The 19,202-nt window shown below is 44.6% G+C and overlaps 1 protein-coding gene across 3 annotated transcripts in view; it reads right to left on the bottom strand.

The window, feature by feature from the left end:
* Nucleotides 1-19,202, bottom strand: part of LOC147630403 (diacylglycerol kinase 7-like) — a 54,102-nt gene that overhangs the window by 29,145 nt on the left and 5,755 nt on the right. The window contains exon 1 of one of the 3 annotated variants that reach the window (XM_086810264.1): nucleotides 17,987-18,318. The exons of the other annotated variants lie outside the window; for them this stretch is intronic. Within the exon in view, the coding sequence (XP_086666390.1) occupies nucleotides 17,987-18,155 (169 nt within the window). The 5' untranslated portion in view covers nucleotides 18,156-18,318. Of the gene's footprint in view, nucleotides 1-17,986; nucleotides 18,319-19,202 lie in introns of those variants that run through there. 3 annotated transcript variants of the gene reach the window in all.

Below are 19,202 nucleotides of genomic sequence, written 5' to 3'. Positions count from 1 at the left end.
TCACGCGTCCCTGCGTTACATGGTATCAGAGCTAAGTCTTCTCTTGTGAGAACTTTCCCAAGGTGACAGAATTTTTGGCCAACCCACAGATTACATTCACCATGTCAACAGAAGGAGAGAAGAGTATTCATCAACAATCTGGAGGTTCTCAACATTCTTTGACGGTGTCTTGTTCAAAATAGGAGAAGATCTAAAGAGCTCGAAGCAAATCCAAAGATTCAAGCTTTAATGGAGAGAGGAGCTAAAGCTAGAGCTACAACTAAAGTCTTTGAAGACTTTCTTACTGAGAAGACTGGTGCGATTGATGGTGTTGCAGCAGCAGCGAAAGCTTGCCTTAGCATGAAAGGAGTCTCTACTTCAAAAAAGTCAAAGACCATGAAATTTACTCCACCCACCATCATCAAAGGAAGTCGTCAAGCTATAACCTCAAAGTCCCACCATACCCAAGCCGTCTCATGTTTTCCTAAAAATCCTCAGAAGGACAAGGAGAAAGCCAAAGAATCACAAATGTCCATGGTGGCTGATTCGCCTAAGGCTGTTATGGCGAAAGGAGCGGTTCATGAAGTAGCTTCACAAGTAGCTGCCAAGTGGGAGTTCAAGCCCGGAGAAAAGAGAGTCAAGTTTTATGTCACCAGCCTGGACAATTCCCAGTATGAAGGGGGTCTGGTGGACTCCAAGATGTCTAAATATTTGGAAAGTACAAGCTTTGGGAATGGGGGATTATCCTAGAATAGAGAGGACCACACTCCTAAAATTTAGGAGAGTTGCGATTTTTGGCCCGACTCCGATGGAAATTCTGTTCGCGTCATTACATCTGGAATTGAGCAAATACCAAGAGTTGGCAAAGTGCCTATTACAGAATGTCTACCAGTTGGGATATTTTTAGAGATAAAGTTTATGGAAGGACCCATCTCTTAGATTGGGACATGTGGCAAGAAAGTGGACCAAAGTGAGACAAGTGGCCTGACACTTGTTAGAAAGTGGATCAAAGTGAGACAAGTGGCCTCACACTTGTCACTTCAGCTATTGTGTGGCTCTCCACTTGTCATTGTAGCCTTCTCTTGCCATTTTAGCTCATGGGAGGCCCAAATCTATAAATTGGAGTCCTCTCTCTTTATTAATAGAGGCTCTCTTGCTTCACACTAGCCTCTACCACCGTTGAAGGCTTCCCTAATGATGGCTACTCTCTTTCTCTCTCTCTTGAAGGCTGCCCATGAAGAATACCGGCTGTTGGGGACTGTTTTGGAGGCTTCCATCACGATGAAATACTAAAGGCAAGGGTATTTAATCATTTATTATGATTTCTAGCCATTGTACTTGTTGTACCAGCATTTGTACTTGCTGTACCAGCCATCATACCGGTTGTACCAACCACTATACCTGCTGTACCAGCCACCGTACCAACTGTACCAACCATCGTACCTATTGTACCTGCCACTGTACCGACTGTACCAGCTTCTGTACTTGCTGTACCAACCACTGTACCCGCTGTACCAACCATTGTACATACTATACCAGCATTTGTACTTGCTGTACCTACTGTACCAGCCATTGTACTTACTGTACCAGCCACTGTACCAGTTGTACCAACCATTGTACCTACTGTACCGGCTGAATGGAGAGTTGTACTTGCTGTACAAGCTCTATTTCATGAAGACCCGTGGTTTTTGGGGAAGAATCAGTACCCACACGGAGGTATATGGATTATATTGTTGGCTCGGCATTTCTACAACCTATGTTCCGGCTTGGTAGCCTCGTGTTGGGCTATGTTATGGCATTTGTATATGGATAATCCGGCATCTCCCGTGGGGAGAGTAAGGCCCTCAAAGCTTGTACATGATATTATTCTCCTTGGGTAATAAAATACTCCAAGGGGGGGGGGGGGGGTCGGCCCATTCCGCTTCCTTTTATCAATAAGGAAGAGAAAAGATCTCAAGTGGGGACCACACTTACCATCATTGCTATTAAGCATGGCCAGCCACTTCATGGCCTATGAAGCAAGAGCATGAGCAATAGTCAGCGTGGTCTAAGGATTTATGAATTCATAAAATTTATCTTGGAAGTATGGAGTTGGCTTTATGTGCATACGTTTAGCACTCTTTCCATATGGATATTGTGGATTATATTATCAAGCTTACAGGCAAGCTATATGGAGATATATCTCAGGATATCTTAAGGATATGGTGAGGAGATATTTCTTTTGGCTTCATGACCAACCTGGCAAAGAAAAGCTAAGTATACTTTGAGTTTGCAAAGTTGGTGCTTTGGCTATTTACTATGAAGTATTTTTTGTTCACTAACCCTTGTATAGCCATGCAAGGAGAAAGGTGGTGTTGTTTGCCTTGAGATGGTTTCAGGGAAACATTGTTTATGGCTCCCTTTATTGGGATGGATTATATCTATGGAGATTTCTTTCTTGGACAAGATTTATATAGATATTGGGATGGATTATATCTATGGAGATTTCTTTCTTGGACAAGATTTATATAGATATTGGGCTTGACAAGCAATTTCTATGGACGAATTTGTCCGAGTTTATAGAGAAGAAATCTTTGGATATCTCATGGATATGATGCTTTTATGGATAAAGTCCACCTCTACTCCAAGGTGTGTGGTTAGCACAGAGTATGTGGTAAGAGTTATGGTATACAAGGATTATGGTATACAGGTCTATGGATTCTTGGACTTCTTTGGATCTTTATGCCTACGAGTGATTGTTTTATCTTGTTACTTGAGCCCACCTCTCATCCAAGGTGTGTGGTCAGAGTACCAACACGGAGTGCAAGTGGTAAAGACTAAAGTGGACATGATACCTGATTGGCAAGGGACTTATGTGTACGCCAAGGGTCATGTGGATTGGCACATGTTTGTGTGCTTTGAGCTTGGATTATGATATCTCGACTTATGGGACTATTTTGTCTCGCCCATTTATTTGGGACATAGATTTATTTATTTTTTAAAGCCATATTAAAATCACTATCTCCCTATACAGAGGCCAAGAGGTTCATTGTTCATCTCACCATGCATGTGGATTCATGTTGGGATTGTGAGAGGGCAATTCAAGGAACACTCCACCATACACGTGGATTCGTGTTGCGATTGTTTCCACACCATGCTTGTTGATCAAAGTTGGGATTGTATGGGAGAACATGGGAACTATTGGGATTGGGAGAAAGGATTGCCAGAACTATGGAGAACCAGCTTTTCTGTCACCATGGTTTGTGCTCCTGAATGGCATCAGTTTGTGTGCATAGCACATGTTTCTGTGTGAGGCACTAGTTTCTTGTGCATGGCACTTATTTAAGTGTCTTAGCACCTCATTGGTAATTTTCATTGGCATATGATTATCTCATTGATATTGGTGATTGAGACAGAATTGGCTCTTGTGCCTGTGTCTAGCATATCTTCCATGGAATTCTCACCCATTTATTTTGGGACATGATTTTGATATTGGTATTATGGAGACTTATTTAGTCTCACCCATTTCTTTGGGACATGGATTCTTCAGTTATATTGGATTTTTGAGACTGTCTCGTCTCACCCACTTGATGGGACATGATTATATCTTGGATATATGGCTTCAAGCTTAAAGTTGCGGACAACTTTTAAGAAGCTGGGGAGGATGTCACCAGCCTGGACATTTCCCAGTATGAAAGGGGTCTGGTGGACTCCAAGATGTCTAAATATTTGGAAAGTACAAGCTTTGGAAATGAGGGATTATCCTAGAATACAAAGGACCAGACTCCTAAAATTTAGGAGAGTTGCTATTTTTGGCCCGACTCCGATGGAAATTCTGTTCGCGTCATTACATCTGGAATTGAGCAGATACCAAGAGTTGGCAAAGTGCCTATGACAGAATGTCTACCAGTTGGGATATTTTTAGAGATAAAGTTTATGGAAGGACCCATCTCTTAGATTGGGACATGTGGCAAGAAAGTGGACCAAAGTGAGACAAGTGGCCCGACACTTATTAGAAAGTGGATCAAAGTGAGACAAGTGGCCTCACACTTGTCACTTCAACTATTGTGTGGCTCTCCACTTGTCATTGTAGCCTTCTCTTGCCATTTTAGCTCATGGGAGGCCCAAATCTATAAATTGGAGTCCTCTCTCTTCATTAATAGAGGCTCTCTTGCTGCCTATACCACCGTTGAAGGCTTCCCTAATGATGGCTACTCTCTTGAAGACTGCCCATGAAGAATACCGGCTGTTGGGGACTGTTTTGGAGGCTTCCATCGCGATGAAATACTAAAGGCAAGGATATTTAATCATTTATTATGATTTCTAGCCATTGTACTTGTTTGTACCAGCATTTGTACTTGTTGTACTTGTTGTACCAGCCATCGTACTGATTGTACCAACCACTGTACCTACTGTACCAGCCACCGTACCGACTGTACCAACCACTGTACCTACTGTACCTGCCACTGTACCGGCTATACTAGCTTCTGTACTTGCTGTACCAGCCACTGTACCCACTGTACTAGTCACTATACATACTATACCAGCATTTGTACTTACTGTACCTGCTATACCAGCTATCATACCAGCTGTACCAGCCACTGTACCTACTGTATCAGCCACTATACCGGCTGTACCAGCCATTGTACCTGCTATATCGGCTGAATGGAGAGTTGTACTTGCTGTACCAACTCTATTGCATGAAGACCCGTGGTTTTTGGAGAAGAATCAGTACCCACACGGAGATATATGGATTATATTGTTGGCTCAGCATTTCTACAGCCTATATTCCGGCTTGGTAGCCTCGTGTTGGGCTATGTTATGGCATTTGTATATGGATTATCCGGCATCTCCCGTGGGGAGAGTAAGGCCCTCAAAGCAGCTTGTACATGATATTATTCTCCTTGGGTAATAAAATACTAAGGGGGGGGTCGGCCCATTCCGGCCTCTATGCGGTGTCACACGCGCATGCTCCATTTTTAGCATTTGTGGATGTTTTGTCTAGCTTTATGTTTTATGCAAAGTGATGATGGATACGTGTTAAGGTTGTGGCCATGTTTAAATGTTTTAATATGCATTGATGGTATCAACAAGTGTGTCAAAGGCCCTAGTCCCCCGGACACCCGCCCCGAGTTTCATTTGATGCTTTTTATGGTAAGAGAGATTCTCAAAAAGCAGTTTCTTTAATTAGGCAATTCGATGCTACTTTTGGTGGTGAAGATTATTCAAAAAAGTCAAGATCAAGATGGCGAGAATGTACTTGAAGGATACTGCCTTAAATTGGTGGCTCAAGATTATCCATGAAGAGAAACCAAAGACATGAAAGGAGTTCAATAAGAAGTTTTTACCTTCATCCTTTGAAGCTGATGTGCAGCAAGAATGGGATGAATTGAAGCAAAATCAAAGGAAGAAAGTTGAAACTTATATCAATAAGTTTGCTGCAAGCTCTCTTAGATTCACATCTCTCAATGAAATTCCCTCAAACATGGAGATGAGGAGGTTATCCATGGCTTACATCCAATGCTTCGACGGGCAGTCAAGATGATAAAACCGAACACCTTGGAAGCAGCTCAAGATACAACCATAGAAGCAGAAACATTGTGTATGCCTTGTTCAATTGGGAAGCCTTACAAAGAAGAGTCCCAAAAGAAAAAGGCCAAGGTGTTTGATCAAAAGAAGTCAGAACAACAAGAGAAGAAGTAGAAGAATGGTGGTAAACCACCTCTGCCATCCGCAAGGAAGCTAATGTATCAACAATTGGTAGAGTATACCAAGGAAGAAAAATGCCTCAACTGTGGAGAAAAAGGACATATGGCTGGACAGTGCCTTGACAAGCCAAAGAAGAAGAATCAGCCACAAAAATCACCTCAGGTGAATGCTCTCCTTGAAGAACTCTTGCAACTGGATGATACTCCTTCAGAGAAGAGGAAGATATTTAGGGCTTGGGACAAGGTTGCCAATCAGCCTGTTCTTGTCCACTTTGATACTCGTGCTACTCACCATTATATCCATCCTCGGATCATTAAAGCTCTCAAACTGCCTAAGGAGAGGTTTGGCACTCCGGAAACATCAAGTGTTGCCTTTGAAGGATGCAATCTCAGATCATGCCAATCCTCAGGAAACTTAGGATTGAGATTGGGGAGTATGTAGATCATGAGAATTTTGTTATAGGAAATCTAAGCCATTGTGATGATGTACTCGGTATGCCACCCTAGCATAGGAGATATACCTAGATGAATCCAGGAACATGCCCAAATTCGCCTTATAAGAAAGTGCAATTTATAACCTCATGGTATTCATCCACAAGACAATAAACCATCAACTCCATCATGCATAGTATGGATTAGATACTACAACATCCCCACTAACGTCATCGGTGTCCTATAGTGGGTGTAGAACTTGGTATCTGTAACTCGCGGCGGGTGCCCGGGAGACTAGGGCCTTTGACACACTTGTTGATACCATCAATGCATATTAAAACATTTAAACATGGCCACAACCTTAACATATATCCATCATCACTTTGCATAAAACATAAAGCTGGACAAAACATCCACAAATGCTGAAAATGGAGCTTGCACATGTGACACCGCATAGAGGCCGGAATGGGCCGACCCCCCCCTTGGAGTATTTTATTACCCAAGGAGAATAATATCATGTACAAGCTTTGAGGGCCTTATTCTCCCCACGGGAGATGCCGGATTATCCATATACAAATGCCATAACACAGCCCAACGCGAGGCAACCAAGCCGGAACATAGGCTGTAGAAATGCCAAGCCAATAATATAATCCATATACCTCCGTGTGGGTACTGATTCTTCCCCAAAAACCACGGGTCTTCATGCAATAGAGCTGGTGCAGCAAGTACAACTCTCCATTCAGCCAGTACAGCAGGTACAATGGCTCGTACAGCCAGTACAGTGGCTCTGGTAGTACAGCTGGTACAGCAAGTACAAATGTTGGTACAGCATGTACAGTGACTAGTATAGCAGATATAGTTATTTATCCAGACAACGTAATTTCAATCGGTTGGTACAAGTACAGAAGCTGGTACAACCAGTACAATGGCTGGTACAGCAGGTACAAAGGCTGGTACAACAAGTACAATGGCTAGAAATCATAATAAATGATTAAATACCCTTGCCTTCAGTATTTCTTCGCGATGGAAGCCTCCAAAACAGTCCCCAACAGCCGGTATTCTTCATGGGCAGCCTTCAAGAGAGAGAGAGAAAGAGAGTAGCCATCATTAGGGCAGCCTGTAATGGTGGTAGAGAGGCTAGTGTGCGCAGGAAGAGAGCCTTCTTTAATGAAGAGAGAGGGCTTCAATTTATAGATTTGGGCCTCCCATGAGCTAAAATGGCAAGAGAAGGCTACAATGACAAGTGGAGAGCCACACAATAGCTGAAGTGACAAGTGTGAGGCCACTTGTCTCACTTTGATCCACTTTCTAACAAGTGTCAGGCCACTTGTCTCACTTTGGTCCACTTTCTTGCCACATGTCCCAATCTAAGAGATGGGTCCTTCCATAAACTTTATCTCTAAAAATATCCCAACTGGTAGACATTCTGTCATAGGCACTTTGCCAACTCTTGGTATCTGCTCAATTCTAGATGTAATGACGCGAACAGAATTTCCATCGGAGTCGAGCCAAAAATAGCAACTATCCTAAATTTTAGGAGTCTGGTCCTTTGTACTCTAGGATAATCCCCCATTCCCAAAGCTTGTACTTTCCAAATATTAGGCATCCTAGAGTCCACCAGACTCCTTTCATACTGGGAAATGGCCAGGCTGGTGACAGTATCAATATATGCTCCCAGGAAATGGCCATGCCTATCTTGTTCCACGAACGGTGGGAAACGACTGCAGAGACATACACGAGAAAGACAAAATAAAAGTTATAAACGTTACCTATTGGCATATATGCTATGAGTTATGCCACATATGCTATGTGTAGTGCCACATGTGAACATGGGCTAACCAAGAGCACTTTTCTCCCTTTGGCTTTTTCCCCTTGGATATTAGGTGTGAAAGGACACCACATTTGTATTTTGATATTGTGGAGTCAACCCTCTTGCTCCACACATTGTATCTCATCTTCTTAGTGTGATCATCAATCACCATCTCTTTCTCTTGAGAGTGCTTGCTATTGTACTTCTCAGTGTGTCTCATTTTTGTGCAACCCTAACCTAACAGTGGTATCAAAGCAAGGTTCCCTCTTCTGCTCACCTATTCGCGGGGTTCCGCCGCCAACGGCTCTTTCGTCCATTGTAGATTTCCATCGACTCTGTGCGCTTCCGTCGACTGCAAGTTTCTGTCCGAGCTCCCTGCCGCCGCCAGTGCTCCACGCCCGCCTGGCATTTCGCCGCCCGTTTCAGCCACCAACTCGGGCGGCACTAGCGGCGACCACCCGGCTGAGCTCGCAGTGCAATGGGCAGCGGTTATCTGAGCCCCGCCACACTTGTGGCTTACGTGGCAAAGCCCATATTTTGGCAAAAATCTTATACTTCTCTGTGTCCCTTTGGGTTTTTCCCCTTGGATATTAGGTATGAAAGGACACCACATTTGTATTTTGATATTGTGGAGTCAACCCTCTTGCTCCACACATTGTATCTCATCTTGTTAGTGTGAGCATCAATCACCATCTCTCTCTCTCTCTTGAGAGTGCTTGCTGTTGTACTTCTATGTGTACCTCATTTTTGTGCAACCCTAACCTGACATTACCCAACGTGTTTATTTATTAAACGCTACCCACATTTTAGCATATCGTTGCCCAACCAATAAAAATAACATCGTTTAGAAAAAACGTCTCAATCAAAATTCAACAAGTACATTTTTTGGCTCGCTCCTCTACTCCCTCGTCGAGTCCTTCTCTCCCTCTCTTCCTTCTTCACATGCAACGAGCCGCCTCCTAAAAAAAGAGTCTATGTGCCGTTTCCTATCCGTTTCCATTTGCGATTCTGAGGGGTGCCGATTTCGTTCTTGTTTCTCGTTTCTCGTGACTATGCTCGCTACATGTGCATGGACTATAGAGCCCTCAACAAGATTACTATAAAGAACAGGTTCTGTCACATGTGGAAGCTCTGGGAGTCTTCTTTCAGCCCTAAACACCATCCTCGAACAACCTCATGCAAAACGTAAGCAAGAGAGATGGAGAGAAGAGAGAGAGAGCTGAGTTTCAGTATATTCTATAGTACAAAAAGGAAGTACATCATGGCTAGCCATTGGCTGCCCCATCAAAAGGTGAGAACACCTAATCTAATGTCTAATCTATGACTCAACCCACTGGGGACTGAATGAGTAAAACAATGAGCAAGTGTGCCCTTTTATAGGGCATGACATTCCTTATGGACTGGCCGACATGCTGTCGGCCAAGTCCTGGACAAATATCCCATCGTTTGCTGCAGCCGACAGAAGATGTTCTTCATATAATCTGCCCGACAACCTCCTGATTCTTCCATAAGGTCTTCCTACCCACAGCTCCAAAATCTAGTCCAAGTCTTGTTCTTTATCTGTTGCCCTTCGAGGATTAATCCTGGACAAATATCCCATCCTTTGCTGCAGCCGACAGAAGATGTTCTTCATATAATTTGGCCAGCACCCTCCTGATTCTTCCATAAGGTCTTCCTGCCCAAACTAGTATTATATACCTAGATGAATCCACGAACATGCCCAAATTCACCTTATAAGAAAGTGCAATTTATAACCTCATGGTCGTCATCCACAAGACAATAAACCATCAACTCCATCATGCATAGTATGGACTAGATACTATGACACCACTAACATTATCAGTGCCCAATAGTGGGTGTAGAACTTGGTATCAATATATGCTTCCACACACACATACCCCACACGCGCACACACACACACATAAGAGCATACATTCATGCTGTCCAAACTAGTAGACCACCTCCAAAATCTGGTCCAAGTCTTGTTCTTTATCTATTGCCCTTCAAGGATTAGTCTTGAGATTAGCACGTACATGTGCATGCACATGATAGGTTCTTGATACCTAGGATTGATGATATCCTAGACAGGTTGGATGGATTGAAAGTGTTCAACAGGATAGACTTGAAGAGTAGCTATCATCAACTAAGGATTGCTCCAGAGGATGTGCACAAAATAGCATTCGGGACTACCTTTGGGCTATACGAATTTCTTGTGTTACCCTTTGGTCTCACCAATGCCCCTGCCACATTTAACAAGATGATGGATAGAATTTTCAGAGTCCATTGAAAATTCACAGGTACTTTCTTTGATGTTATCTTAGTACATTCTAATGATGAGGAAGAGCATTAAAAAAAGCATTTGGATATTGTTTTCCAAGAATCGAGAAAGCACAAGCTTTATGCAAGTGGCAAGAAGAGTGAGTTCTTCCTGTCAAAAATTCACTATTTGGGCCATTTAGTGTCCAAAGATGGGATTTGGATGGATCCAAACAAGTATAATGGAATGGCCAGAGTTGACCAACGTGCATGAAGTTAGAAGTTTTGGGACTATGCTCTTACTACAGAAGGTTCATCAAGTGGTTTGCAATGGTTTGCCGGACCATTGCATGATCTGACAAAGAAAACAGTGGGGTTTAGGTGGGCCAAGATGGAGAAAGAAGCTTTTGAGACTTTGAAGTTTTAAGCCAATAAAGCATCAGTATTGATTGTTCCAAATTTGTCAAAGCTGTTTATTGTAGAATGTGATGCTTTAGGAGATTATATTGGTGCAGTCTTAAACCGAGAAGGGCATGTAGTTGCTTATGAAAGCAGAAGATTACAAAATTTGAAAAAGAATGCTCCCACTTATGAAAAGAAGTTAATGGCTGTCATCCATGCTTTGAAGATTTGGAAGCATTACCTCGATGCACGCATGGGTGCATCACCTGGTCAGAACCCTCTAGGATCCTACTTAGGTGTCCTAGCACTTCACTGAGGGACCGCTTCATCGGTCTGTGATGGAGTATATGTTGTAGTAATCTAATTTCGAATGCCATAAACCCTGCAATATTGCTAAAACTCTTGGGATGTAAACTCACCCCCTTTGTCGGTCCTGAGAGCCTTGACCGAAAACCGGTCTCTTTTTCCACCTCAACCCTCCAATCACAAAAGTGCTGAAAAGCCTCATCCTTGGACTTCAGAAAGAAGACCCAAGTATATCTGGAGAAGTCATCCACCATCACAAGCATGTACAACGCCTTACTCAAAGACGCGGTACTCATACGACCACATAAGTCTGCATGAACAAGAGTAAGTGATGTCGAAGATCTGTGTGTCGCCTCCTTCGGAAAGGCGGCTCGGTGTTGCTTCCCTTGTAGACAAGAGGAACAAACATTAGATGGAGCCTTGATGGTCGGTAAACCCTCAACCAACCCATCCTTCGAAGCTCGCTGTAGAAGCTGATAGCTCAAATGGCCAAACTGAGCATGCCAAAGAGTTGAAGAAGAACCTGCATAATGGAGGGGAGAACTTCCTCCCAAGTAACTGAAGCAGGACGAGAAGAAACAAGAGACTGAAAATAAGCATCAAACCTCTCTGGAAGCTTGGAGAGAAGCAGAATAGCCATATCCTCTGTAGAGATATCCTTGCCACAAACACCAAGCTCGTCCCGGAGATCTTTTATCTTCGAGATGAAAGCAGATAAAGATGGAAAGGCAGAAATTGACAAGTTCATAAGCTGCTTTTCCAACGCCAGAATCCTACCCGGAGACTTAATCTCGTAGAGATCTGCAAATGCCTTCCAAACTTCATGTGCAACGTGCGCTCAACTGATTGCACTTGTTCGGGCTGAAAATGCTCCTCTTCAAGGCTTGTTCCCTTGGCTGGCTGCTCAAAGGGAGAGAGGTTCCATTTATATGCCTCCATAAAGTAGGCCAACTTCCATTAGCGTGCATTAATTTCGATCTTTGCATTGATTGCATACACACTTGCACTAGTTTGATAGGAACCAACTGTTGCTTGTTCTGGCTGTTCAGATGCCCTGCCTTACTCAACCCCTCTTTTGCCCCTTCATAGAATATGTCTCACAACATACTAAACCTTAACCTAATCCCTAATGGTGCCTAGTAGTCATAATACGTGCATCCTTGTCTGAAGTTGATGTTGTAGGCCCAGCATTGGGGTGCCATGTGAAGGCACTCAAATCAGAATGGGGGTAATGGCTTATGATAAAGTTTGACAATTGCCCTCTGATGAACACCGGACACTGGCTGTCAAACAGGTGACAAATCTATCGTACAAAAAAGTAAATAAATTGACCCCTCCCAATGAAAACTTGAGGCCAACGGAGACCTCATTGCAATCACAAAAGCGGTCTCGTCCAACAAATTGGCCAGCTGATTCAGCCCACCTCTCACTTCTGTTGACTAGCCTGACCTGCCTACTCTAAGGATGAGAATTTCGAGAATTGCCAGCTCCTTTTCTTGTAGCTGAAGACTTCAAATGTCCAAAATCACTATTGCATGCATAAAACTGAAAATTACCACACACTTTAATCCAGCTATCTACTTTACTACTATGAAAGTATGTCTACAACTATATGAGATGATTGGAAAAAGGTAGATCTCGTTGTATTTGCTGATTCACTTGCTGAATCTGCTGCAAGACTGATGCAAAGCACTAAATTTCCTGCTGGACACAGGCTGAATAACATGCAAGACCACTGAGGCAAAGAGCTGCAAAACTGCTGCTTATGTATTCCCCAGCGGACGAAAAAGTGGGCATGAAGAGAGAATGACTACTACCAGACCGAGGTTGGGCTAATTAAGAAAGAGCATATCAAATATTGATGTGAACCTTACCAAGGTGGAAAAGATGGCCCTGAGAGAACATTGAAGATCAGAAACAAAGAAAGTGTTTGCATGCCTCAATGGAATGTACCAAAGGGAACCCATGTCTTTTTTATGCATCGAACCCCAAAACTCAGCTTCACATGGATGCTAAGCTATATGAAACTGATGCAACATATGAAGTGTTGGCTGCAACACGGCAACACTTGCATGGGGTCATTTAATGGGATGCATGGCTTGCAAGCCCAAACATGCCCAAACTGTCAAAATATGCAGCGGAAATGATAACCAAATCTGAGACCACAAGAGCAAGTAGAGTGCAGAAAATAGACAGCACAAGAGAAGGAGAGAGATAGGCGTATAACTCTTCTCTATACACAAGATTCCGAGGAAAAACTGAATGAATACAATGTGGGGCAATGGGGCCTATTTATATGGCCCCATCATGCAGTCGGCCAGTGCTAGCATGCGCCGCCAGCCCTCACGACTGGGCACATCCAGTCGGCCAACAGAAAAAAACACCACGACTACTTCTGATCAGGTCGGCCAGCCCACGTGTCCAAGAGTGCAGTCGGCCAGCATCAAAAGCTCCTGCCAGCCTGTGGCAAATGATAAAACACCTATACAGGGCGGGCACACCCACAACAGAGGCCCTGGTGTTTGATAAAGACAGGAGATGACTTCTAACACCCCCTCTCAGCTCCTGGCTGTGAAATCAACCCAAGGGAGCTGGAGTGCCACCTGAGCGTAGCCTGAGGTAGAGACTTCATGACGAGGTCCGCCGCATTGTCCTCCGTCGAACAATAAAGTAGCAAGATGTCACCAGCCAAGATCTTCTCACGTACAAAGTGATACTGTATCTCTATGTGCTTGGTCCGGGCATGGAAGACCGGGTTCCGAGCAATAGCTATACAACTCTGGTTATCGCACTGGATGACTGTGGGCTCCTTCTGTGGAAACCCAATCTCGCCTAGCAGCCTCCGCAACCACACAACCTCGCAAGCAGCACCACAAGCAGCCCGGTACTCTGCCTCTGTCAAAGATAGGGCAATAGTTGACTGCCTCTTATTGCTCCAAGAAACTGCTCCTAAGCCAAGGGTAAAACTGTAACCTGAAGTAGATCTCCTTGTGTCTAGATCTCCTCCCCAATCTGAGTCACTCCAACCTTGGAGTTTGACTCCATCCCCTCCTGTGTAAAAGAGTCCTAGATCCTTCGTACTATGCAGATATCGCAAGATACGCAATCCTACATCCCAATGAGACTTCAATGGCGTCTGCATAAAAGAGCTCAACAGTCCCACGGAGAAGCTCAAGTCCAATCTGGTGTTCAGCAACCAGATCAATGAACCTACCAACTTCAGATCCTGCGAGGCATCAACCGGCTCACAAGGATCATTAATGGTTAACTTTGTGTTTGGGTCCATCGGCGAAGTAATAGGCTTGCAATTCTCCATCCCAAAGGCCTCAAGCAACTCATGAACATACCGCTGCTGAGAGACAAAAAACCCCCTTTGGGTCTGCCAGATCTCCAATCCCAAGAAGAAGTGGAGTAAGCCTAAGTCGGTCATCTCAAACTCCTTTGACAAGGCAGCCTTCGTCACGCCAATGTGCTCCACATGACCGCCGGTGAGAATGAGGTCATTCACACATAAAGGATGATAATCGTAACCATGCCGCGTTCCCGAAAGAGATATAGGTTAGGATCTGCAACCGATCTTTGAAATCCAGTCCGAACAAAGAAGGAATCAATCTTCTGATTCCAAGCCCTGGGAGCCTGCTTAAGACCATACAAGGCCTTACGTAACCTATAAACCATCCCTTCTGATCCTAGAACAACAAAGCCTAGAGGCTGCTCAACATACACCTCCTGCAGGTCACCATTAAGGAACGCAGATTTTACATCCATTTGATACACGGGCCACCTCTGAGAAGAAGCAAGGGCAAGAACGGTCCGAATCGTGGACATCCGTGCTGTCGGTGCAAAGGTATCCTTGTAGTCGATGCCTGCCCGCTGAGCATAACCTTTAGCCACAAGTCTGGCTTTGTGTTTGTCCACCGACCCATCTGACGCATATTTGGTCTTAAAGACCCATTTGACACCAATGACTGACCGTTTCGACGGCCTCGGTACCAACTCCCATGTGTTGTTCTTGTTGATGGCATCAAGTTCCATCTGCATGGCTTTCCTCCAAGTATCCTGTGAGAGCACTTCCTTGACGGAAGTGGGCTCCTTGTCCCGCATAATACGAGACATCAGAGCATAGTTTACCTAAAGAAGCTCCGTTGTATTGCTTTTGTCTCGGACTCTGTGTGATCTTCGAGGGCCGTCCTCTGTGGTCCACTCGGAGGGTAACTCCGTGACACCTAACTCCCGAAGGGTGTCCAACAACCACCTAGGTACTCGAACAGATCATGGAGCCTCCTGCTGTTGCGGGGGCTCTACTCCAGTTGCGGGCTCAACCTCCTGTGCTGACTGAGGTTGATGAACTGGAGCAATGGTCTGGGAATCATCATCAGACTCTTCTGGATCTCCAAGAAGTGGCGGCTCCTCGACAGTGGATACTGGAACATGCTCATCAAAGACCACATCCCGGCTGACAACAATCTCGTTCCTGTCTGGATCATACAATCTGTATCACATACGCATCACTCCCAAAAACATGGAAGTGCGAGACATCAGGTTTCCTGCCAAAGAATGCCTCAAACGGAGTCATTTTAGGTACTGAAGTCGTTGGAGACCGGTTGAGGGTATGGACAACCGTTGACACAGCCTCTTCCCAAAGTGGACAAGGAAGATCACGATGCTCCAGCATGGTCCTCGCCATCTCCACCACAGTCCTGTTTTTGCGTTCTACAACTCCATTCTCTGAAGGCGATCCGGTATTGGCCAGTTCCCTCTTGATGCCATGGTCTGCACAAAATCTCAGAAATACAGTGGAGGAGAAGTCACCCCCTTTGTCAGCCCTCAGAGTCTTTACCTGCAATCCAGACTCTTTTTCCACCATCACGTGCCAATCCTTGAACCGTGCAAAAGCTTGGTCCTTTAATGAAAGAAAGTAGACCCACATGAATCTGGTACAGTCATCAACAAGTAGCATAAAATAGAGAGCTCCTCTTAATGATGGTGTCTGCTGAGGTCCACACAAGTCAGTGTGAATCAACTCCAATGGTTTCGAAGCCCGCCTAGAAGCCTGCTTCGGAAAGGATTCCCTGTGCTGCTTACTACGTATGCAAGAACTGCAACGTCCTTGCCTACTGCAAACATCTAGCAAGCCAACCACCATTTGGTCTCGGAAAGCTCGCCGCAGCGCGTCCACATTTAAGTAGCCAAAACGAAAGTGCCACAGATCTCCGACTTGAGAACCTATCAACGAGGAGAGTGCAGAGAGCTTGTAGATACCATTCTCCATACCACCTTCCCAAACAAATTGGCCAGTCTCACGGTCCCGTAGAGCAACTGAATGCTTCTCAAATTCCACCCGAAAGCCAGTCTTGCATACTTCATGCACTGACAGAAGATGAAAACCCAGAGCAAGGACATAAAGAACACGGGAAGCATGCTTGCCCCCCTTGCCGTCGGGAATAATCTCCATCCGACCCTCACTGTGTATCGGAATAGTGAAGTTGTCGCCAATAAAAAATGCGACCTGACTGCCGTTTCAGATCCAAAAAGAAGTCACGGGACGGAGTCATGTGCCTGGAAGCACCACTGTCAAGAATCCATTCCCGGGTATCCTTTGCGGTGAAGCCAACTGCCTCCTTGCTCGAAGACGATGAAGCATCGGAGTTCATCATCTCTAAGTGCACAAATGCAAGAGTCTTTGCAGCTGAGGCTGAAGAATCAACACTCTTCCCAGTCCGCTTAGAACACTTCCTCCAATAGTGGCCTTTCTCGCCACAATCATTGCAGGATCGTTCGGCCTTCAGCTTCTCTCGTTTTGTCAGGCTTCTTCTCACAAGACTTCTCCAGTGAAGCCTTCCCTTTGTCCTTGTTGTTATTCCGGCCTTTCGAGTGTTGTTGGCTAGTTAAGGCCTCCGAACCTCCGCTGTGAGGAGGGTTCGAGAAACGTTCCTCCTGGTCCAAGACCATGGGTACAAGCTCCACCCACGTAATGGTGCTGAGCATGCCACTCGTAATCAAAGAGGAGTAGAAAGCGGAATACTGAGCAGGCAAGTGGGACAGCAAAGTAATGGCCATGTCTTCAGATGATATCTCCTTCCCAGCCTGGAGGACTTCCTGCTACTGGACCTGCAGCTTGTTAATGTGCTCCCGCATTGTCGATGACTTTGCAGGGTTCATAACCCGCATCTGCACTTCCAAGGAGATCCTCTTCATGGGTGATACCCTGTTATAAAGAGAAGCCAAGTATTGCCATATGCCTCTGGCCAGCGTCATGTGCTTTACGTGATTGTGGTGTGCAATTGAGGAAAATAAATGACCGAACCCTGGCGTTGACACGATCCCACACCTGTGCATGTGCCTCGCGGTCCTTCTTCATTGAGAGTAACTCCCCTTCCTATGCTTCCAGCCTTGGAACCCCGATAACGATGAAATCAGCAAGGTCATATTACTCCAGCACTGACTCCATCATAACCTTCCAGATGCCGTAATTGTTCCCGTCTAACTAACGATCCACCAATCAGCAACGTAACTATCCCCCTCTTACTCAAAAAACTCCCAAGATCTTTCAAGAGCCTTGGTCTCTGATACCATGTCAAAATATGCAGCGAAAATGATAACCAAATCTGAGACTACAAGAGCAAGTAGAGTGCAGAAAATAGACAGCACAAGAGAAGGAGAGAGATAGGCGTATAACTCTTCTCTATACACAAGATCCCGAGGAAAAACTGAATGAATATAATGTGGGGCAATGGGGCCTATTTATATGGCCCCATCATGCAATCAGCATGCGCCGCCAGCCCTCACGACTAGGCACATCCAGTCGGCCAGTAGAAAAAAATACCACGACTACTTCTGATCAGGTCGGCCAGCTCACGTGTCCAAGAGTGCAGTCGGCCAGCATCAGAAGCTCCTGCCAGCCTGTGGCAGCCACCCACATCATGGAAAAATGGAGAAAAAATACGGGAAGTGAGGAAAAATGATAAAACACCTATACAAGGCGGGCACACCCACAACAGAGGCCTTGGTGTCTGATAAAGACAGGAGATGACTTCTAACACAAACATGCCCTCTAACCTAACAGTTGCTTTAACTTAAACGAGAACCCTGACTACTGAAGTTAAGTGGAAACCTTGGCGATTCATGGTCTGCTCCATCTTGCCTTTGGCGGCCAATGCCGTGGTAAACCCCCTTGTGCAAACCCTCGAGATGTACGTAATGCTCGCATATCTGCCAGGGCCATCTTTCCTCCTTGTCCAACTGCAAACATTAAAACACAAAAAACCTAACCCTGACCCCATCTGCCTGAGTGCGTTTAGAGGAAACCATGATGCATCTTATCTTGTATCGCCATCACTGCATCTCAGAACAGAGACTGCAATGTAGCTCTGGCATTGCTCTTCTTCTTGTTCAAAGTTTGCCTCTCCTTTCATGGGGACAATACCATGACTGAATCCTCTTGTTTTTGGTGTTGATCATTTATTTAGCCATGCTTTTCAAAAAAATATATATATAGATATGTTTTGATTAGTATGTATTATTTTACAATGACCTTGGTGTGGAGATTCTGTTAGCAAATTTGTTTTTTAAAGTTTTTGTATTCCATGTAGATACGTTTTAATTAGCATTGTTGTTTGTGTAAGTATAGTTATAATAAAAACATTACTATAGTGGAAAGACACGTTTCGCAAAAGGGTATTTGCAACTTGCTTCTCTATTTAAATATCAAAGGCTTTAAACCTTTGTAGGAATTTCAATTGCCTCGCATCCTTACGCATGTCCCTCTCTCAAAGGTCAAAAATCGTGTCTTGAACAATCTCTCTCTATGTGGCCCCACATGCACGAGGTGTCATTAATGAGCTACACAATCCCTTCTGAGAGCCAGATGCCCCAAATCTTAGAGGCCTTATCACTCCAGCCCCCGACATATCCACCATATCCTTTGACGATATGGATCACAAATGGAAGATGCTATGGCTGTTTTGTGTTATATCCTAGAGGAGGGTGGTATCATTGTATGACAACACATTGTCATTATCACATGGATACTTTAGCTTATGTAGCTAGTTCTGTACAATTATCTATTTTCCATGGTTCAATATTCATCGTGGATATATTGTAAGACCATTTTGGTCGCATAGACCCTCTGGTATTTTGAAGATCTCTCTCTCTCTCTCTCTCTCTCTCTCTCTCTCTCTCTCAAAAGCTAAGTTGTTACTATTAAGTAGAGGAGGTGGGACCACATAGCCACATGGTAAATGAAGAAGGCTCGGGCCACCAAGAAATTGCACCAATGTGTCATTATGGTGTATGGTGGTGCCATCAAACTAGCAACCTGTTCATTATAT

The sequence above is a fragment of the Cibotium barometz genome, chromosome 16 (assembly GCF_041138505.1).
Source record: "Cibotium barometz isolate CiBa-2024 chromosome 16, ASM4113850v1, whole genome shotgun sequence".
In the NCBI taxonomy this organism is placed as follows: Eukaryota; Viridiplantae; Streptophyta; class Polypodiopsida; order Cyatheales; family Cibotiaceae; genus Cibotium; species Cibotium barometz.
Note: the sequence above shows the minus strand (reverse complement) of the source record. Positions and strands in the feature narration are given on the sequence as shown.